The 15,729-nt window shown below is 47.8% G+C and overlaps 1 protein-coding gene across 1 annotated transcript in view; it reads right to left on the bottom strand.

Moving 5' to 3' along the window:
* Positions 1–15,729, bottom strand: part of DNAH2 (dynein axonemal heavy chain 2) — a 131,470-nt gene that overhangs the window by 6,848 nt on the left and 108,893 nt on the right. The window contains exons 63-76 of the mRNA XM_012805943.1: positions 11,633–11,797; positions 10,989–11,114; positions 10,737–10,885; positions 10,592–10,658; positions 10,309–10,459; positions 9,939–10,087; positions 9,644–9,777; positions 9,349–9,493; positions 9,034–9,233; positions 7,509–7,635; positions 5,470–5,656; positions 5,128–5,276; positions 4,832–5,015; positions 4,421–4,611 (exon numbers count right to left, since the gene is read on the bottom strand). Coding sequence (XP_012661397.1) covers positions 4,421–4,611; positions 4,832–5,015; positions 5,128–5,276; positions 5,470–5,656; positions 7,509–7,635; positions 9,034–9,233; positions 9,349–9,493; positions 9,644–9,777; positions 9,939–10,087; positions 10,309–10,459; positions 10,592–10,658; positions 10,737–10,885; positions 10,989–11,114; positions 11,633–11,797 — 2,124 coding nt within the window. The remainder of the gene's footprint in view (positions 1–4,420; positions 4,612–4,831; positions 5,016–5,127; positions 5,277–5,469; positions 5,657–7,508; positions 7,636–9,033; positions 9,234–9,348; positions 9,494–9,643; positions 9,778–9,938; positions 10,088–10,308; positions 10,460–10,591; positions 10,659–10,736; positions 10,886–10,988; positions 11,115–11,632; positions 11,798–15,729) is intronic.

Below are 15,729 nucleotides of genomic sequence, written 5' to 3' on the forward strand. Positions count from 1 at the left end.
CTCCAACTCTTGGGCTCAAGTGATTCTCTTGCCTCAGCCTCCCAAGTAGCTGGGACTACAGGTGCCTGCCACAACACCCCACTATTTTTTGTTGCAGTTGTCAGTGCTGTTTATCTAGCGTGGGCTGGGTTCTAACCCTCCAGACTTGGTGTATGTGGCTGGTGCCATAACCACTGTGTTACTGGCACCGGGCTTATATAGAATATCTTATGCTTAGGATCAAACGTTTTACATTGAGTCCAGGCTCACTTCTGTAATCCTAGCACTCTGGAAGGCTGAGGAGGGTGGATTGGGTTTATCATTTGAGCTCAGGAGTTCGAGACTAGCCTGAGCAAGAGCAAGGCCTCCCATCTCTACTAAAATAAAATAAAGTTTTTAAAAATGCCAGGTGTCCTGGCAGGGTTCCTGTAATCCAACCTACTTAGGAGGTTGGATTACAGTGACAAGAGGATCACTTGAGTCCAAGAGTTTGAGGTTGCTGTGACACCACGCTCTCTACCCAGGGCACAAAGTGAGACTCTGTTTCAAAAAAAAATTAATTAATTAATTAAAGTTTTATGCTAAAATACACTGAAGTTTTTTTTGCTTGTTTGTTTTGAATCACTTAAGCTCAAGAGTTTGAGGTTGCACAGCTCACAGCAACCTCAAACTCTTGGGCTTAAGTGATTCTCTTTCCTCAGCCTCCCAAGTAGTTGGGACTACAGGTGTCCACCACATCTGGCTGTTTTTTGGTTGCAGTTGTCATTGTTGTTTAGCAGGCCTGGCCTGGGATCGAACCCACCAGTTTCAGTATATGTGGCCAGCGTCCTACTCACTGAGCTACAGGCACTGAGCCCACACTGAAGTATTTAGTGGCAAAGAGTCGTGCACAATATATGCAATGCACTCTTTTTGTTTGTTTCTTTTATTGAGACAGAGTCTCACTTTGTCACCCTCAATAGAGTGCAATGGTGTCCTAGCTCACAGCAACCTCAAACTCTCGGGCTCAAGCAATTCTCTTACCTCAGCCTCCCTAATTGCTGGGACTACAGCTGCCCACCACAGTGCCCAAGGATTTGTGTTTGTTTGTTTAGCAGGCCCAGGCCGGGTTCAAGCCCACTAGCCCCAGAGCATGGGCACCCCTAGCTATGGGCACCCAGCCTACAAGGCACTCTTAAAAGGTTCAGAAAAAGTGTATGTGTGGTGTGCATGTGGGGAGAGAGCAAATGGGAGAATGTCAGTGATGTGGTAAATGGGCAAAATGTTAACAATAAACGAATCTGGGTAACGTGTGGATGTTCTTTATACTATTCTTATTCTTACAACTTTTCTGTAAGTTTAAATTTATTTCCGAATAAAATATTTAAAAATATTGGCCTCTTTGTCAGCTTCTAAAAAGAATTCAATTATACCAGTACACCTTGAACTTTTCACTTTCACTGAAGATTTGGTAGACCATGGGAGAACCTGCATTTCCAGCAGGCAGCATTTACAGAAGGCTTTCCTGAGCCATCTTCTCTGATTTCTCTCTCCTTCCTCCCAGGTTTCCCCTCAGATTCATCACTTCCTCCCACTTTTTTTTTTTCCTGAGAAAGAGTCTCACTCTGTTACCCAGGCCAGAGAGTGCAGTGGTGCAATCACAACCTCTCCAGTGGCTGGGACTACTGGTATGTGCCATCACACCAGGCTGAGTTTTTTAATTTTGTAGAGATAGGGTCTCACTATGTTGTGCAGCTGGTCTTGAATTCCTGGTCTCAACCAATCCCCCTGCCTCAGCCTCTTAGAGTGCTGGGATCACGGGCATGACCCACTGTGCCCAGACACTGTCTTTTACTTTTATTATGCTAACCTAAATAGCACCTTCCTCCAAACTTACACACCTCCTCCCCTCACAGGATGCTCAAGCATCAAAGGACCCTCTAGCTATCAGGGTACATACCTCTCTTAGAAGGCAAAAACAAAAACAAAAACAAAAACAAAAACCCTTTGAAAAAATGCAAAAAATAAAAAAATAAAAAAGGCACTCAACTCTGGGGAGAATGAGTAAGACTCTGTCTGTTAAACAAAAAAAGGGGAAATAAAATTCAACTTTAGGGCTCCATGCCTGTGGCTCAAGTGGCTAAGGTGCCAGCCACATACACCTAAGGTGGTGGGTTCGAATCCAGCCTGGGCCCACCAAGACAACTATGATGGCTGCAACCAAAAAATAGCCGGGCATTGTGGTGGGCGCCTGTGGTCCCAGCTACTTGGGAAGCAGAGGCAGGAGACTCGCTTAAGCCCTGGAGTTGGAGGTTGCTGTGAGCTGTGGTGCCATAGCACTCTACCCAGGGGGACAGCTTGAGGCTCTATTTAAAAAAAAAAAAAAAAAAATCAACTTTAGGCTCAGCGCTAGGGCACCAGCCACATGCACTGGAGCTGATGAGTTGGAATCCAGCCCGGGCCTGCCAAACAATGACAACTACAACCAAAAAATAGCTGGGTGTTGTAGCGGGCACCTGTAGTCCCAGCTACTTGGGCGGCTGAGGCAAGAGAATCACTTGAGCCCAAGAGTTAAAGGTTGCTGTGAGCTGGGACACCACTGCACTCTACCCAGGGCAACAGTGAGACTCTGTCTCAAAAAAAAACCCAAAAATCAACTTTAAATATGCTTTTTTGTTGTTGTTGTTTTTTGAGACAAGGTCTCACTCTGTCACTCTGGGTAAAATGCCATGGCATCATAGCTAATAGCAACCTCAAACTCCTAAGCTCAAGCGATCCTCTTTGTTTTTTAGAGACAAGAGTCTTACTTTGTTGCCCTCGGTAGAGTGCCATGGCATCACAACTCACAGCAACCTGTAGCTCTTGGGCTTAGGCGATTCTCTTGCCTCAGCCTCCCAAGTAGCTAGGACTATAGGCACCTGCCACAACACCGGCTATTTTTTGTTGCAGTTTGGCTGGGGATGGGTTTGAACCCACCACCCTCGGTATATGGGGCCGGCGCCCTACTCACTGAGCCACAGGTGCTGCCCCAGTCCTCTTGCCTCAGTCTCCTGAGTAGCTGGGACTACAGGCACCTGCCACAACATCCTGATAGTTTTTCTATTTTTAGTAGAGGCAAGGTCTTGCTCTTGCTCAGGCTGGTCTCCAACTCGAGCTCGAGCAATCTGCCTGCCTCTGGCTCCCAGAGCGCTAGGATTACAGGTATGAGCCACCATGCCTGGCCTAAATATGTTTTTAAGAAAATCATGTTGGCGCCATTAACCAAAATAAGGGGGGAAGATAACTGTGATGATATCAGGTTTATTGTAAGAGGGTGGCCTTTATGGTGCTTGTGTGCCAAGAAGAAAAGCTTTGTAATCAGATGGCAATTCAGAGCTGGAACTGAGTTTGGTACTGGGGCCAGAGATGGGGATTGAAGTTGAAATCATGAAAAGGACAATTTCTCCTCAAACTTGTAATAGAAGAAAATGGAGGAGAAAAGTTGAAGGGTGAGCACTGAGTCTTAAGATCTGGCACAGGCAAATAGGAGAAGCAGACACAGATGTTAATACTTGACGTGTCAAAAGACAGAAGGAGAAACAGGAGTGATACGTTAGGGAAGCCAGGGAGAGGGACAGCCAACTGTGCCATCTGCCCTGAGGTAGTCAAGGAGGATTAAGAATAAGGAAAGGCTCCCACAGGTACATTCGAATGGTACTGACTTGGTGAGCACCTACTATATACTGGCCCCTGTGCTTTTCACAAGAAAGCAGAAAGGATTTTGATCTTAACTAAGAGAAATGAAAGAGATACTAAAATAGTTTAAGCAAGGAGTGAGTGGGTGACCAGCAGTGACCTGGAAGATTTTAAAGGATCAGTATGTCGAGGCAGATGGATTGCCTTAACTCGTGAGTTTGAGACCAGCCTGCGCAAGAGCGAGAACCCCGTCTCTAAAAAATAACCAGTAGTTGTGGCGGGGGCCTGTAGTCCCAGCTACTTGGGAGGCTGAGGCAAAAGGATCGCTTGAGCCCATGAGTTTGAGTTTGCTGTGAGCTATGATGCCACAGCACTCTATCCAGCATGACCAAGTAAGACTCTGTCTCAAAAAAAAAATTATATTAATAATAGTGTATAAATGTCTATACACAACAATGACCCATTTGGTGTGAACATTCTAGATTGTATATAGAGTCAGCACATTGTACCCCATAAATGCAATAATGTACACAGTTATGATCTAATAAAAAAATTAAAGGATCAGTATGATTGCATTCAATGATGAATGCAAAGGGGAGTTGGAAGGAAGGAAGGAGAAAGAAACTAAAAAGGGTGACATAAGGAAGAAAATATAAGAGTTTGGCACAAACTCAGAGGACAGTAAAATCAAACAGAGTTATGTTGTTGTTAAGGGCTGTGCTCTCATGCCAACAGGAGGAAAGGTGGATAGATGGCAAGTTAATGCTGGCTTTCTACAGCCATATACCTTTGGTGGCTCTGTGGTCATCTTGATGCTGGCCTGCAAGATGGAGATAGGGAAGTCTGGGTGGGGGCTAGAGCTGAGCCAGAGGCGGAAGGATGGGTGAGGGTCTTCCACCTGCAGCTGCTCCACCAGCTTGTCCAGATTAGGCATCCAAGACAGTGACAGGTGGCAGTTTGCCAGGAATACCCAGTGTCCTGCAAAGAGACAAGGAGGATCAGTAAGGATCATTTCCTAAGCCCCACCTGTCCCCGCACTTTCCACCTGATAGTGATGGGGTCCAACACTCAGGTCTACCACTCCTGGGGCCTTCTGGAGAAGTAGGAGGGACAATTCCAGTAGTGTGACTGGGCTAGGAGGTTCTGGGGACAGGAACCATGGCCGAGGGTAGAGATGAAAGAAAAAGTAGACACCAACCCTGAATCACACCCTCTCGGAGGAGTCGAGCAGCAATGGGGGCCTGGCCTTGACCCAGAGACAGGGCATGGAAGCGCTGGGCCATGCCTGTGTGCTCTGCTAGCTGCAGCAGGGCCCCAGTGGGGTCCACGCCCGGGGAAAGGATGAACACAAGTGGGGATCGTGGGTTTGAATCCTCCATCACCTGCCAGAAGCATACATGACCCAAGTGAGAGAGTTTGAGGAGACCAAGACATAGCAGGGAGGTAGGAAGGACCCAGGGGTTGGGGGAGGGGCAAGGAAGCCAAGCCACTGACCAACTTCATGTTTAACACAGGTGGCTCAATGAAGCGGGATCCAAGGTTGGAGACGATGAAAGAGGTAACACAGAATGCTACCCGGTCCTGGCGCAGGGAGCGAACGATAAGCATCCGTTGCATTTCATTGCAGGCATTTTCCCACTCACCTGGGGAGGAGTAATCACAAGGAGAGTCTGGAAGAATGGGGAAGCTAAACCACAGGGCCACCTGCTGGGAATGCCCCCTGGGCCAGGAGGCAGATGCCAGCTGGGGGAGGGGATGACTAACACTGGAAAGGCAAACACCAGGGCTGGATGGAGGGAAGACCGTAAGGCAGGTGGGGCTCAGACCCCTGGGTACCTGGCAGCATCGCCTTCTCTGGGGCAGCATTGGTATACCACAGGTGCCAGTCACGAGGATACTGTTCAAAGGAATTCATGAGACCATGGAAGTTGGTCAGTTTGTCTAGCTCTGTGATGTTATCCCAATAGGCATCTGCGAGCCAACTGGTACATGGATTATCCATTTGGCCCTCCCGGTCCAGGACCTTGCGGGGGATGGAAAAAGAGAGGAGAAAAGGATTGACTGATCCTTTTGACACCTCAAAAGAAGAGTTTCCTTCTCTCTGCCTCCTTCCTTCCCTCCTTTCTTTTCTTAGGGTGAGAAAGCCAAGATAGGTCTTTCATGAAAAAGAGTAAAGAGATGAATGCAGGAATCCGAGATGGATCAGAATCCACCTTTCCTGAGCAACAACTGTGGGTGTCTGGAACTCTAGACAGTTCCTGAGCTATCACAGTTTAAATTTAGGAAGCTGGCGCCCTCTGGTGGTTGATTGGTAATAACGTCTGCAGTCTAAGGACTTCAATTGGTATTACCTTGTTCAGGGAAGCACAAACTATTCGTTCACTCATTCCTTTATTCCTTCACTTATTCATTCCTTTATTCATTCTTTCCAACAAACATTTATTGTTCACAACTATGCGTTTTAAACCTTTGGGACGCATTACTGAACAAAATGGACAAATATCTCCGCACTGGAGGAATTTATTTTCAACATGGGATTATGAACCCATGGGCAGATTATTAATCATTAATCAAAAACATAAGTAAATTATCTAGTATAATTAAAGATGGCAGTGCCATAGAAAAACAATTAATTTGAGAAGGGTAAGGGAGATCAGGAGTGTGGGGGGCAGGTATAATTAAAGATGGCAGTGCCATAGAAAAACAACTAATTTGAGAAGGGTAATGGAGATCAGGAGTATGAGAGGCAGGTTGAACTATGGAATGTAAATAGATCAAGGCAGTTTCACTGCAGTGAGCTGGAAGGGAGGCTACCAGAGAGGGCCGAGTGTATGGAGGGGTCATGCCAGCGGGAGGCACAGCTGTGCAAAGGCCCTGGGGTGAGATATGCCAGAGTGAGGAATGTAATAAGGCCTGTTCAGCTGGAGTGGAGTGAGGAGCTGAGTGGTGGGAGGTAACATCAGGATCAGAGCCTGTCAAAATGGGGTTTGACACAGCTCTCTTGTTGCTATGTTGAGAGTTGGGGGTGGGGATGTTGGAAGACCATTGCTAAAATCCAGATGAGAGGTCAAGTGAAGATGGAAAAGGAATGAAAATGTTGTCCTGGAGTGTGTGAGAATAATGGGCTCAGGGGAGTGCAGCACCGTGGGGTGTGTAGTCACGAGTTTAGAGTGAGTCCAGTCTATGTGGGTGTGTTGTCTTCAGCCATTCTTAGTTGCATGGGCCACACAAGGACAGGGGAAAAAGAGCTGGATCTAGTCAGAGGGGTAGGTTTTTTTGTTTTGTTTTGTTTTGTTGAGAGAGTCTTGCTCTGTCACCCTGGCTAAAATGTAGTGGCATCATCCTAGTTCACAGCAACCTCACACTCCTGGGCTCAAGCCATCTTCCTGCCTCAGCCTCCTGAGTAGCTGGGACTACAGGTATGCATCACTATGTCCAGTTAATTTTTCTATTTCCTGTAGAGATGGGGTCTTGCTCTTGCTCAGGCTGGAGAGAGTGGTAGTTTTGACAAGTGAATACAACACAGAGAGGGCAGGGGAAAGGGGTCAAGGTGATGGTGAGGAAGAGATGGTGATGGTGGAACTCAGGCTGGGAAAGGGGTGGCTTGAGAGGCAATAAAAAAGTGGCAAGACCATGCCAGTTGGTGAATCACAAATGAGAGATGCCCGAAGCTCAGCCTGTACTGTATGCAACAGGGTGTACAGCAAGTTACCCCACAGACTCTGGGACCTTGACATGAACCTGATGCTGTGTGGTTTTTCACTTGCTGAAACCTTGGGCCTGACCCTATGGGTCTAGATTCCTCATCACACTTGCCTTCATCCCATCCACAACCTGATTGCCCCATACTTGGAGGTGGCCTCTGCTCCACTCACCACACCCCCACGTAGAAAGAAGTTATACTCGTCCATGTTGAGTTTGCCGGAAGTCTCCAGGATTTTGGCACACATATGAAAACTGAATAGTAGCTTGTGGCGCTCAAAAAGGGTGCGGCAGGTGTACCTGGGAGAAGGGCACAGGGAGGGTAGAGGGGCAGGATGAAGTGGGCCTGGGGAAGATGCCCAACAGATAAGAGATCCTGCTATCACAGAGCCTTACAGAGGAGGACTTTATTCAGCCTCTAATCCAAACCTCCTGGAAACAGTCAAGGATTCAGAAGACGTGATTTTCCCAGTATTCAGCTGTAATTAGTCAGTTCCATTAGAAAAATAAAACATTGATTATTCCCCTGCTATATTGCCAGTACTATGCTGGGTCCTGAAGACACAAAGATGAATGAGCCATAGCCCCTGGGAGGATAGACAGAGAGGCCATCAGTCATGAGAGGATAGGCTGGTTCTACAAAGAAGTGGCAGTGGTGTCCAGAGAATGCAGGGCAAGGATACCCAGTCCCTGCCTGGTGGACTCAAGGAAAGTTTCTAAGAGAAGTTGCCCAAGGTGCAGCAGCATTTTTGATAATGTAGGAGAGACAAGGAGGTTCCAGCAAGAGAAAAAGAAGGGACGTGAGAAGGGCCTGGCCTGAGAGGCAGTTAGGGCTGCCCAGGTATCCAGTGCAAGGTGAGAAAGGGGAGGCCAAGGTGGGTGAGTGCTTTGAGGCAAGATAACTGATGACAAATTAGAGTCAGAGAGTGACATGGTCCCACGCAGGTCATTGCAAGATGATAGGTCAAGAGTTAGAGACAGTTAGAGGCTCGATAACCTGCAGGAAACCCTTGTGCAATTTGGAAACAAATGTCATGAAGGCCTGAAATAAAGCATTGTCATAGCAATGGGGGTGATGGGGAGAGAACAATTTGCAGAATGTTCGTGAGCAAAACCTGGTGACTGATATGAGAAGGAAGGGTTGAGAATAACTCCCTATGTCAGGCTTGGGTGAGTGGGCAGTGGGTGTTGGTACCATTCAGGGATGAGGACCCTGAAGGAAAAGGGAAGATAATGAGTATAATCTGAAAGAAGTTGAACTTGACGGGTCTGTGGGATGTGGGTGGACAAGCCAAGAACCTGGCTGCTCAGAATGTGACCCTTGGGCCAGGAGCAGTGGTGGTGGCAGAACTTGTTAGAGGTGCAGAACCTCAGGCCCTACCCTAGACCTACCAAACAAACCTGAATCTGTATTTTCATAAGATCACCCAGGCTTTATGTGCACATTAACATTTGAGAAGCACCGGTGTGATCAACAGTTGTGTATACAAGTCCATTGCTCAAGGGAGAGCTAAAGGTAGAAGACTGGGAATAATCAGCCTGCTGGGGATGGCTGAGCCATGAGGGTGAAAGTTCCCTGGGAAGGTGCATGGAGGGGAGAGCAGTGGGCCAAGAATGGTGGCACCAAGATAGAAAAAGCCAGAAGAGTGGCACTAGCGCCAGCCACTTGGCCTCCCGCCTGGGGCACATGGGAGGAACCTGTAGACGGCATAGGTGTGGTAGTCATTCAGGTAGTCAATGCGGTCCTCCAGCTTGTTGCTGCGATGGCTCTTGTCAATGCTGAGGATGAAGAGGCTGATGTAGGCATCCAGTGAGAACTGGTACATGGGGTCGATGCGGCCCATGTCATTGAGCACGAAAAACAGAACTGAGGCCCGCTGTGCACATGGCCGGTAAGCCTGGGGTGGGGGATGTCTGAGTCAGGCCATGGAGGGGCATGGCATAGAGAAGTGGGTCAGGGGAAGAGCCCTCAAGCCAACTTGATCCTGTTGGCTAGTAGGGCACAGAGCTCACCTCTCGGGCTGAGTCAATGTTGATCTCCGTGGTTTCACTGGTCTCTAGTTGTTCTGTCACTTCCATGGCAGTTACTTTGGAGGTCTGCAGAGTGTTCACCAGCTGCACGTCATCCAGCAGGGAACCTGTGGCCTCATTCAGCAACCTGGGGAAAGCCAAAGGGTTAGGGGTAGTGGGCAGGAGGGAGAGACCCCTTGTCAGCCCCCAGGGATGCTGGCTGCACTGCGAGGTAGCCAGCAGGGTTCTAGCTGGGAGTGGACCCATGTCACAGTGGACAGGCAAGGCAAGGTCTCACCGGAGGATCTCGTCCTCCAGTTCCTTGAGCTTCCTTTTGCCAGCAGCGATATTGATGACCAGCGAGTCCTTCTGCTCCTCCAGTTCAGGTCGCTCCTTCCGAACCACGATGCCCAGTAGCTGGGCCTCCAGGCCCTGGGAGCACCAGTACTCAGGTGAGAGGCTCACTGCTATGACCTTTGCTCTTCTCAGCTCTTCCTCCTCCCAAGACCCAATCCCCAGCTGCCCAACATAAGCTTTGCCTTTTTCCTCATTCTTTCCAAACTGTACAGCCCTTCCTGCTTCACCCCACCCACCTGTTCTTTAACAGCAAAGTTGACAATGGTGGTCTTGGCTGAGGTCTCTGGGCTGTAGTGGGGGTTGGAGAGCTTGGTGGTGATGTAGAAACGGAAATCAGGATTGTATTCCACCTCCTTGTCTCCAATGCGCATCAGCAGCCGACCACCTGTGTCCATAAGAGGGGCAGAGGCAAGAGTAAGGGCAAGGGCCCACGTGACATGGTGAAGCCCACCCACCCACTCCCCACCAGCATCCAGTGACAGTGACTCAGCCTGTTCTAAAGGCCCCAGCCTGGGGCTGTCTGAATGGAAGGACAGGTAAGTAGAGGATACACCCTTCCCACCTAGGTTCCCACAGTCCAGCCCCATTGTAAGCCCAGGCCCTGACCAATTCGGGCCACAGATTTGTTGAGCACAGGGTTGAGTGTGGGATCCAGATATTCCTGCACATTCTGGAGCAGCACTGGGCGTCCAAACTGAATGGCCTTTTCTAAGATTCGAAGATAATCGCTCATCTGAAGGTCAATGATCTCTAGGCCCTAGAGAGTGAAGGGGAAGAAGAAAACACTGAAGTTGTAAGAGAGACAGTGGTCCAAGGGTAGGACCTCAGGAAGAGACAAGGCTTGGGAAAAGATTCTGTGGGGAGTCAAAGCCAGCTCCCCGACTTATACCTGGGTTCCTTCCATGTTCTTAATCCATTTCAGGGCCTGGGCCTGAGGATCGATCATCAGTGCCCACCTGAAGGGGGAAGAATGGGTCAGAAGCCAGACCTTGCTCCTGCCCTGCCTCCCCTCCTGCTCCCAGCAGCATCTTCACCTATTGCCTCGGGTGACAATAATGCCATTCTCAGTGGAGAAAGCATCTGAGGGCAGCCCTTGGATGTTCCAGTCCCGGACTTTGGTAGGATTGCTGAGAAAGTTATCGATGGCAAAGCCAGGTGAGCAAGGAACCTGAAGCTCCCAGATCTGGGGAGTGAAAAGCCCTAAACGTTAGCCTGAAGATCTGTGTTCAGATCCGGTCTCAGAGCCCATTTCAAGAGCTTCTTACCACACCTGAGCTCCAACTTACCTTCTTGATCCAGATTTGGTTGACAATCTCATCCCGGTAGTTGGTCAGAAAGGGTCCCATGTAGGATAGGAAGGCAGCTGCCAGGAGACAGTCGCCCACCAGGTAGCCCAGGTCCTCCTCCAGGCCCTAGTGGACAGGAGGGAGGTGTAAGCCAGTGAGGCCTCTAGCACTCTGGGACACAGAATGCTTTGGTAGGCACTTTCCTCTAGACACTATCTAGATCAAAGAGATTCTTCCCCTCTCCCAACCTTTGCATCAGAACTCTAACCTGGTTCTAATTACTTTTGAGTAACATCTCTAACAGTAATGTTTACATTTTGGTGACAAGGCCTGATCCTTTTTGCAAAGCCAGGAACTCACTGAGGGTAAGAGACAAGATGTGCCATGTGCATTTTCTATCAGGTGGGCAGAGTGTATCATGAGTCCCAGTGTGTGCTTGGCAGCCCTCCCTGAACACTGAAGCAGATCCCTGATGGTGCAAAGATAAGAACAGGAATGGGAAGAGCTCCCACCCCCCTATTCTTGAAGTTCCCTACACCCAAGGATCCCTCTTTTCCTGACTGTTCCTCAACCTACAGAGGGATGGGTTTCTCAGGACTGGGGAGCAGAGTGAAAGGAGAGACAGGTGGTAGAAGTGGCCCCACCTTGACTGTCTCCTCCCAGCGGGCCTTCTCTCCAGCCAGCCCAGACACCAGCATCCCAGCTCGCTCCAGCTTCATCTCCATCTCTTCAGACTTCTTGCGAAGCTCCTCCTTCTGGGCCAGCTTCTCATCATACTGTTTCTTTAGCATCTCCAGTTTCTCGGCCACCTAGGAGGAATCAGAGTGCCGGGTGTCAAACACAGTGCTTGAGGCCAGATTGTTCTGATTTGAATCATGACTCTGCCACTTTGTAGCAGCACGACCTTGGGTAAGTTAATCACTTTGAGCCTCATTTTCCTGGTGTGTAAAATAAGGATAATACTTACCCTATAGGGTTGTCACAGGAGCAAATGAAATCAAACATACGTAATGAGATAAGTTCTTCCCTTTCCTTCCACTGCCCTTTCCTAGAGCCCAGAAACTACTCAGTAATAAAACTCATGGCTGAGTAGGAAACAGAGCCCTCTTGAAACATCATAAACTGCATAAGATGTGTTGGCAAGAGAAGGCCAGATAGCACAAAAATGACTGCCATTCCATACCAGAGGCTGCACCTAAGGTGGAATCTTAAAAGAGCAATGGTGGTGGTCTTGGCTGAGATCTCTGGGCTGTAGTGGGGTTGGAGAGCTTGGTGGTGATGTAGAAACAGAAACCAGGATTGTATTCCACCTCCTTGTCTCCAGTACGCATCAGCAGCCAACCACCTGTGTCCACAGAATGCGCAGGGGCAAAAGCAAGGGCAAGGGCCCACATGATATGGTAAAGGCAGCATCCAGGCTCGGCGCCTGTAGCTCAGCGGCTAGGACGCCAGCCACATACTCCAGAGCTGGTGCGTTTGAACCCAGTGCAGGGCCTGCCAAACAAGAGGAATAAAAAGCTAAAAATGGGCTTGGCATCCATAGCACGGTGGTTACACTGCCAGCTACATACACTGAGGCTGGTGAGCTTGAACCTGCCCAGGCCAGCTAAACAATGACAACCGCAACAACAACAACAACAAAATAGCCGGGTGTTGTGGTGGGCGCCTATAGTCCCAGCTACTTGGGAGGCTGAGGCAAGAGAATTGCTTAAGCCCAGAAGTTTGAGGTTGCGGTGAGCTGCGATGCCACAGCACTCTACTGAGGGTGACATAATGAGACTATCTCAAAAAAAAAAAAAAAGAAAACTAAAAATTACCCCAAGAGCTATTAGAAAGAGGAAGAGGGAATTCCCTCAAGTAAAAGAACTCTATGATCATATTTTTTTTTTTTTTGCAGTTTTTGGCCAGGGGCTGGGTTTGAACCTGCCACCTCTGGCGTATGGGGCCAGTGCCTTACGCCTTACTCCTTCGAGCCACAGGCACCACCCATACTTTTTTTTTTTTTGCTAGCATGATCTAGGCTGATGCCCAGATAGTGAGTCTCAGGGCACTCACGATGGAGGCACCTTCTGATAGGACATGCACAGGCAGAACCAGTTGGTAAATATTTTTATATTGCCCTTGATTGTATGTTTCCTCCTTCAGATGTTCCTATTGGTGGAGGGTGTCTCGTATCTCTCCTATTTTCTGTCTTTTTATATCACATTCCTTGACTCTATCTTCCCACCCTTAAATTGAATGTCATACTTTGATAATTTTTGAATTTACCAGAAATCTTTCTTTTTCTATGTTGATACTTTCCACCTTACCATTCTATTCCTGTTTTATGATGTAATTTCTTCTTTAATCACTTTTGGATGATACCATTTAAGTCTCCTTTTTTAAAATTTTATTTATTTATTTATTTAGACAAAGTCTCACTCTGTCACTCTATGTAGAGTGCTATGGCATCACAGCTCACAACAACCTCTACTCTTGGGCCTGAAAAAAAACTAGCTAAGCAAACTTGCCTCTGCCTCCCAAGTAGTTGGAACCACAGGCATATGCCACTATGCCCAGCTAGTTTTTATTTTTCCTATTGTTTTTTAGTAGAGACAGGGTGTCACTCTTGCTCAGGCTGTTCTTAAATTTGTGAACTCAAATAATCCACCCATCTAAGCCTCCTCCCAGAGTGCTGTGATTGAGCCACTGTGCCCTGCCTTAAGTTTACTTTTTAATTTCTTCTCTGTTAATCTGAATGATGTCTGGATTTCTTGCCCCTCCACTCTGGGATCATGCTTTGCTATAAATTTTTGTCTTGGTAAATCCTCTGCATATTGGGAGTCTTCTTCCACTCTTACTTGCACCTTCTAGAGAGGTACATGACTGCTTTGACTGGTATAATTAGGAAAAAAAAAAACTAGGAATGTTGACTGAGATCAGATCAACCCCAGAGCGTACAACTTCCCCTTGGCCCCTCCAGGCCATGGGAGGTCTTACTCTCAGATTGGGTAATTCTCTCTTGGGGTCACTACTGCTGGGGCCACTCACCCACAGATGTTGGCCACATCTTCCAACCCTGCCTCTAGGGGTTGGTGATAGGTGATATTTTGGCCAAATATCTTTTATTTCTCAATTTGTTTAGAACTTAGGAATAGAAGAAGGCTGATAGTTCTTGGATTCCCTTGCGTATATTTGCAGGCCAGAAAAAAAACTATTAAGCAGCTTTGGGTGGGGCTAGGATTCATGGGTGTGGACAGGTGTTTTGGTTTAGGTGATATGTAGAGGCTCATTTTAGGTCAGGTGGTTTATTTACATTTGTGTGGTTGACTTTTAACCATGTAGCCCAAGTGACAGGCTTTAACCTGATCGTTCTGACTTTGGCAAATGATTGCTGTTTTGTCCACAAATGAGTGTTTCTGGAGAGGCAGGACCATTTTAAGCAGGGCAACTTCAAGGAAAGTAGGCTTGGGCCACTCAGGTCAAAGGAAAAATGTGGGCCCTCAGGGTGGCCTTAACTAAGAGATGTGAGGTCTCAAGATAAAGGTTAAGATAGAATACAGAGTAGCTTGGCCCGATATTGCCTCCTGGATTGTTTTTTAGACAGAGATGGACAGAATATTTAATTTTTTAGGAGACAGAGTCTCACTCTTGCCCCAGGCTAGAGTGCTTTGCTTATAGCAACTTTAGACTCCTAGGCTCAAGCAATCCTCCTGCCTCAGCCTCCAGAGTAGCTGGGACTACAAATGCCAGACATAACTCCTAGATAATTTTTTCTATTTTCAGTAGAGATAGGGTCTCGCTCTTGTTCAAGCTAGTCTCGAACTCCTGAGCTCAAGCGACCCTCCCACCTTTGCCTCCCAGAGTGCTAGGATTATAGGTATGAGCTACCACGCCTGGCCAAAACTCAATTTGCTGCATTTAAACTGCAAGGTATTCAATTTTTATGTACTATAAGTTCTGGTTTTATTTGTTATTACTTTTTTAGAGACAGGGTCTTGCTCTGTCACCCAGGCTGGAGTGCAGTGCCTCCTGAGCTCAAGGGATCTTCCTGCCTTAGCCTCTTGAGTAGCTGGAACTACCAAATATGCACCACTGTGCCTGGCTAATTTTTTAAATTTTTTTGTAGAGATAAAGTCCTGCTATGTTGCCCTGTCTGGCCTCATATTCCTGGCCTCAAGTGATCCTCTTGCTTGGGCCCCCCAAAGTACTGGGATTACAGGTGTGAGCCACTATGTCCAGCAGGTTGTGGTTTTAAATGGCTGTTGCCAAGCCTAAGTAGACAGTACCAGACTAGATCAACTATGTATTATTCAATTTTTTTTAGGGTTAAGGAGTCAATTGTGATTAAAATCCTAAAACCTGTGGTTTATCCACAAGTGTTATGGGCTGAGTATTCCGTCTTAACCCAGATTCACATGACAAATTTAGGATAGGTGGGCATGCAGATATTACCTATGCCCTAAGGGAATCCCCGAGCAATTTAGGGGATTCAGGCTCAGAGGAAAGCTGTGTCTTGAGACATGAGTGGTGGAGGGTTTGTTCCTCACAGGGCCCTGGGGCACACTGGCTTCAGCAGCATCTATAGCAGCTTTAGTTCAGGAATTTGCTGAAGGTAACTTTCCAGTTAAAAAAAGTATGAGGATGGCTCGGCACCTGTAGCTCAGCGGCTAGGGCACCAGTCACATACCCTGGAGCTGGAGGATTCAAACCCAACCCAGGCCTGCCAAACAATGACAACTACAACCAAAAAAAAAAAAAA

This window comes from Otolemur garnettii, unplaced genomic scaffold (assembly GCF_000181295.1).
Source record: "Otolemur garnettii isolate 467f Iridium unplaced genomic scaffold, OtoGar3 scaffold00046, whole genome shotgun sequence".
NCBI lineage: Eukaryota > Metazoa > Chordata > Mammalia > Primates > Galagidae > Otolemur > Otolemur garnettii.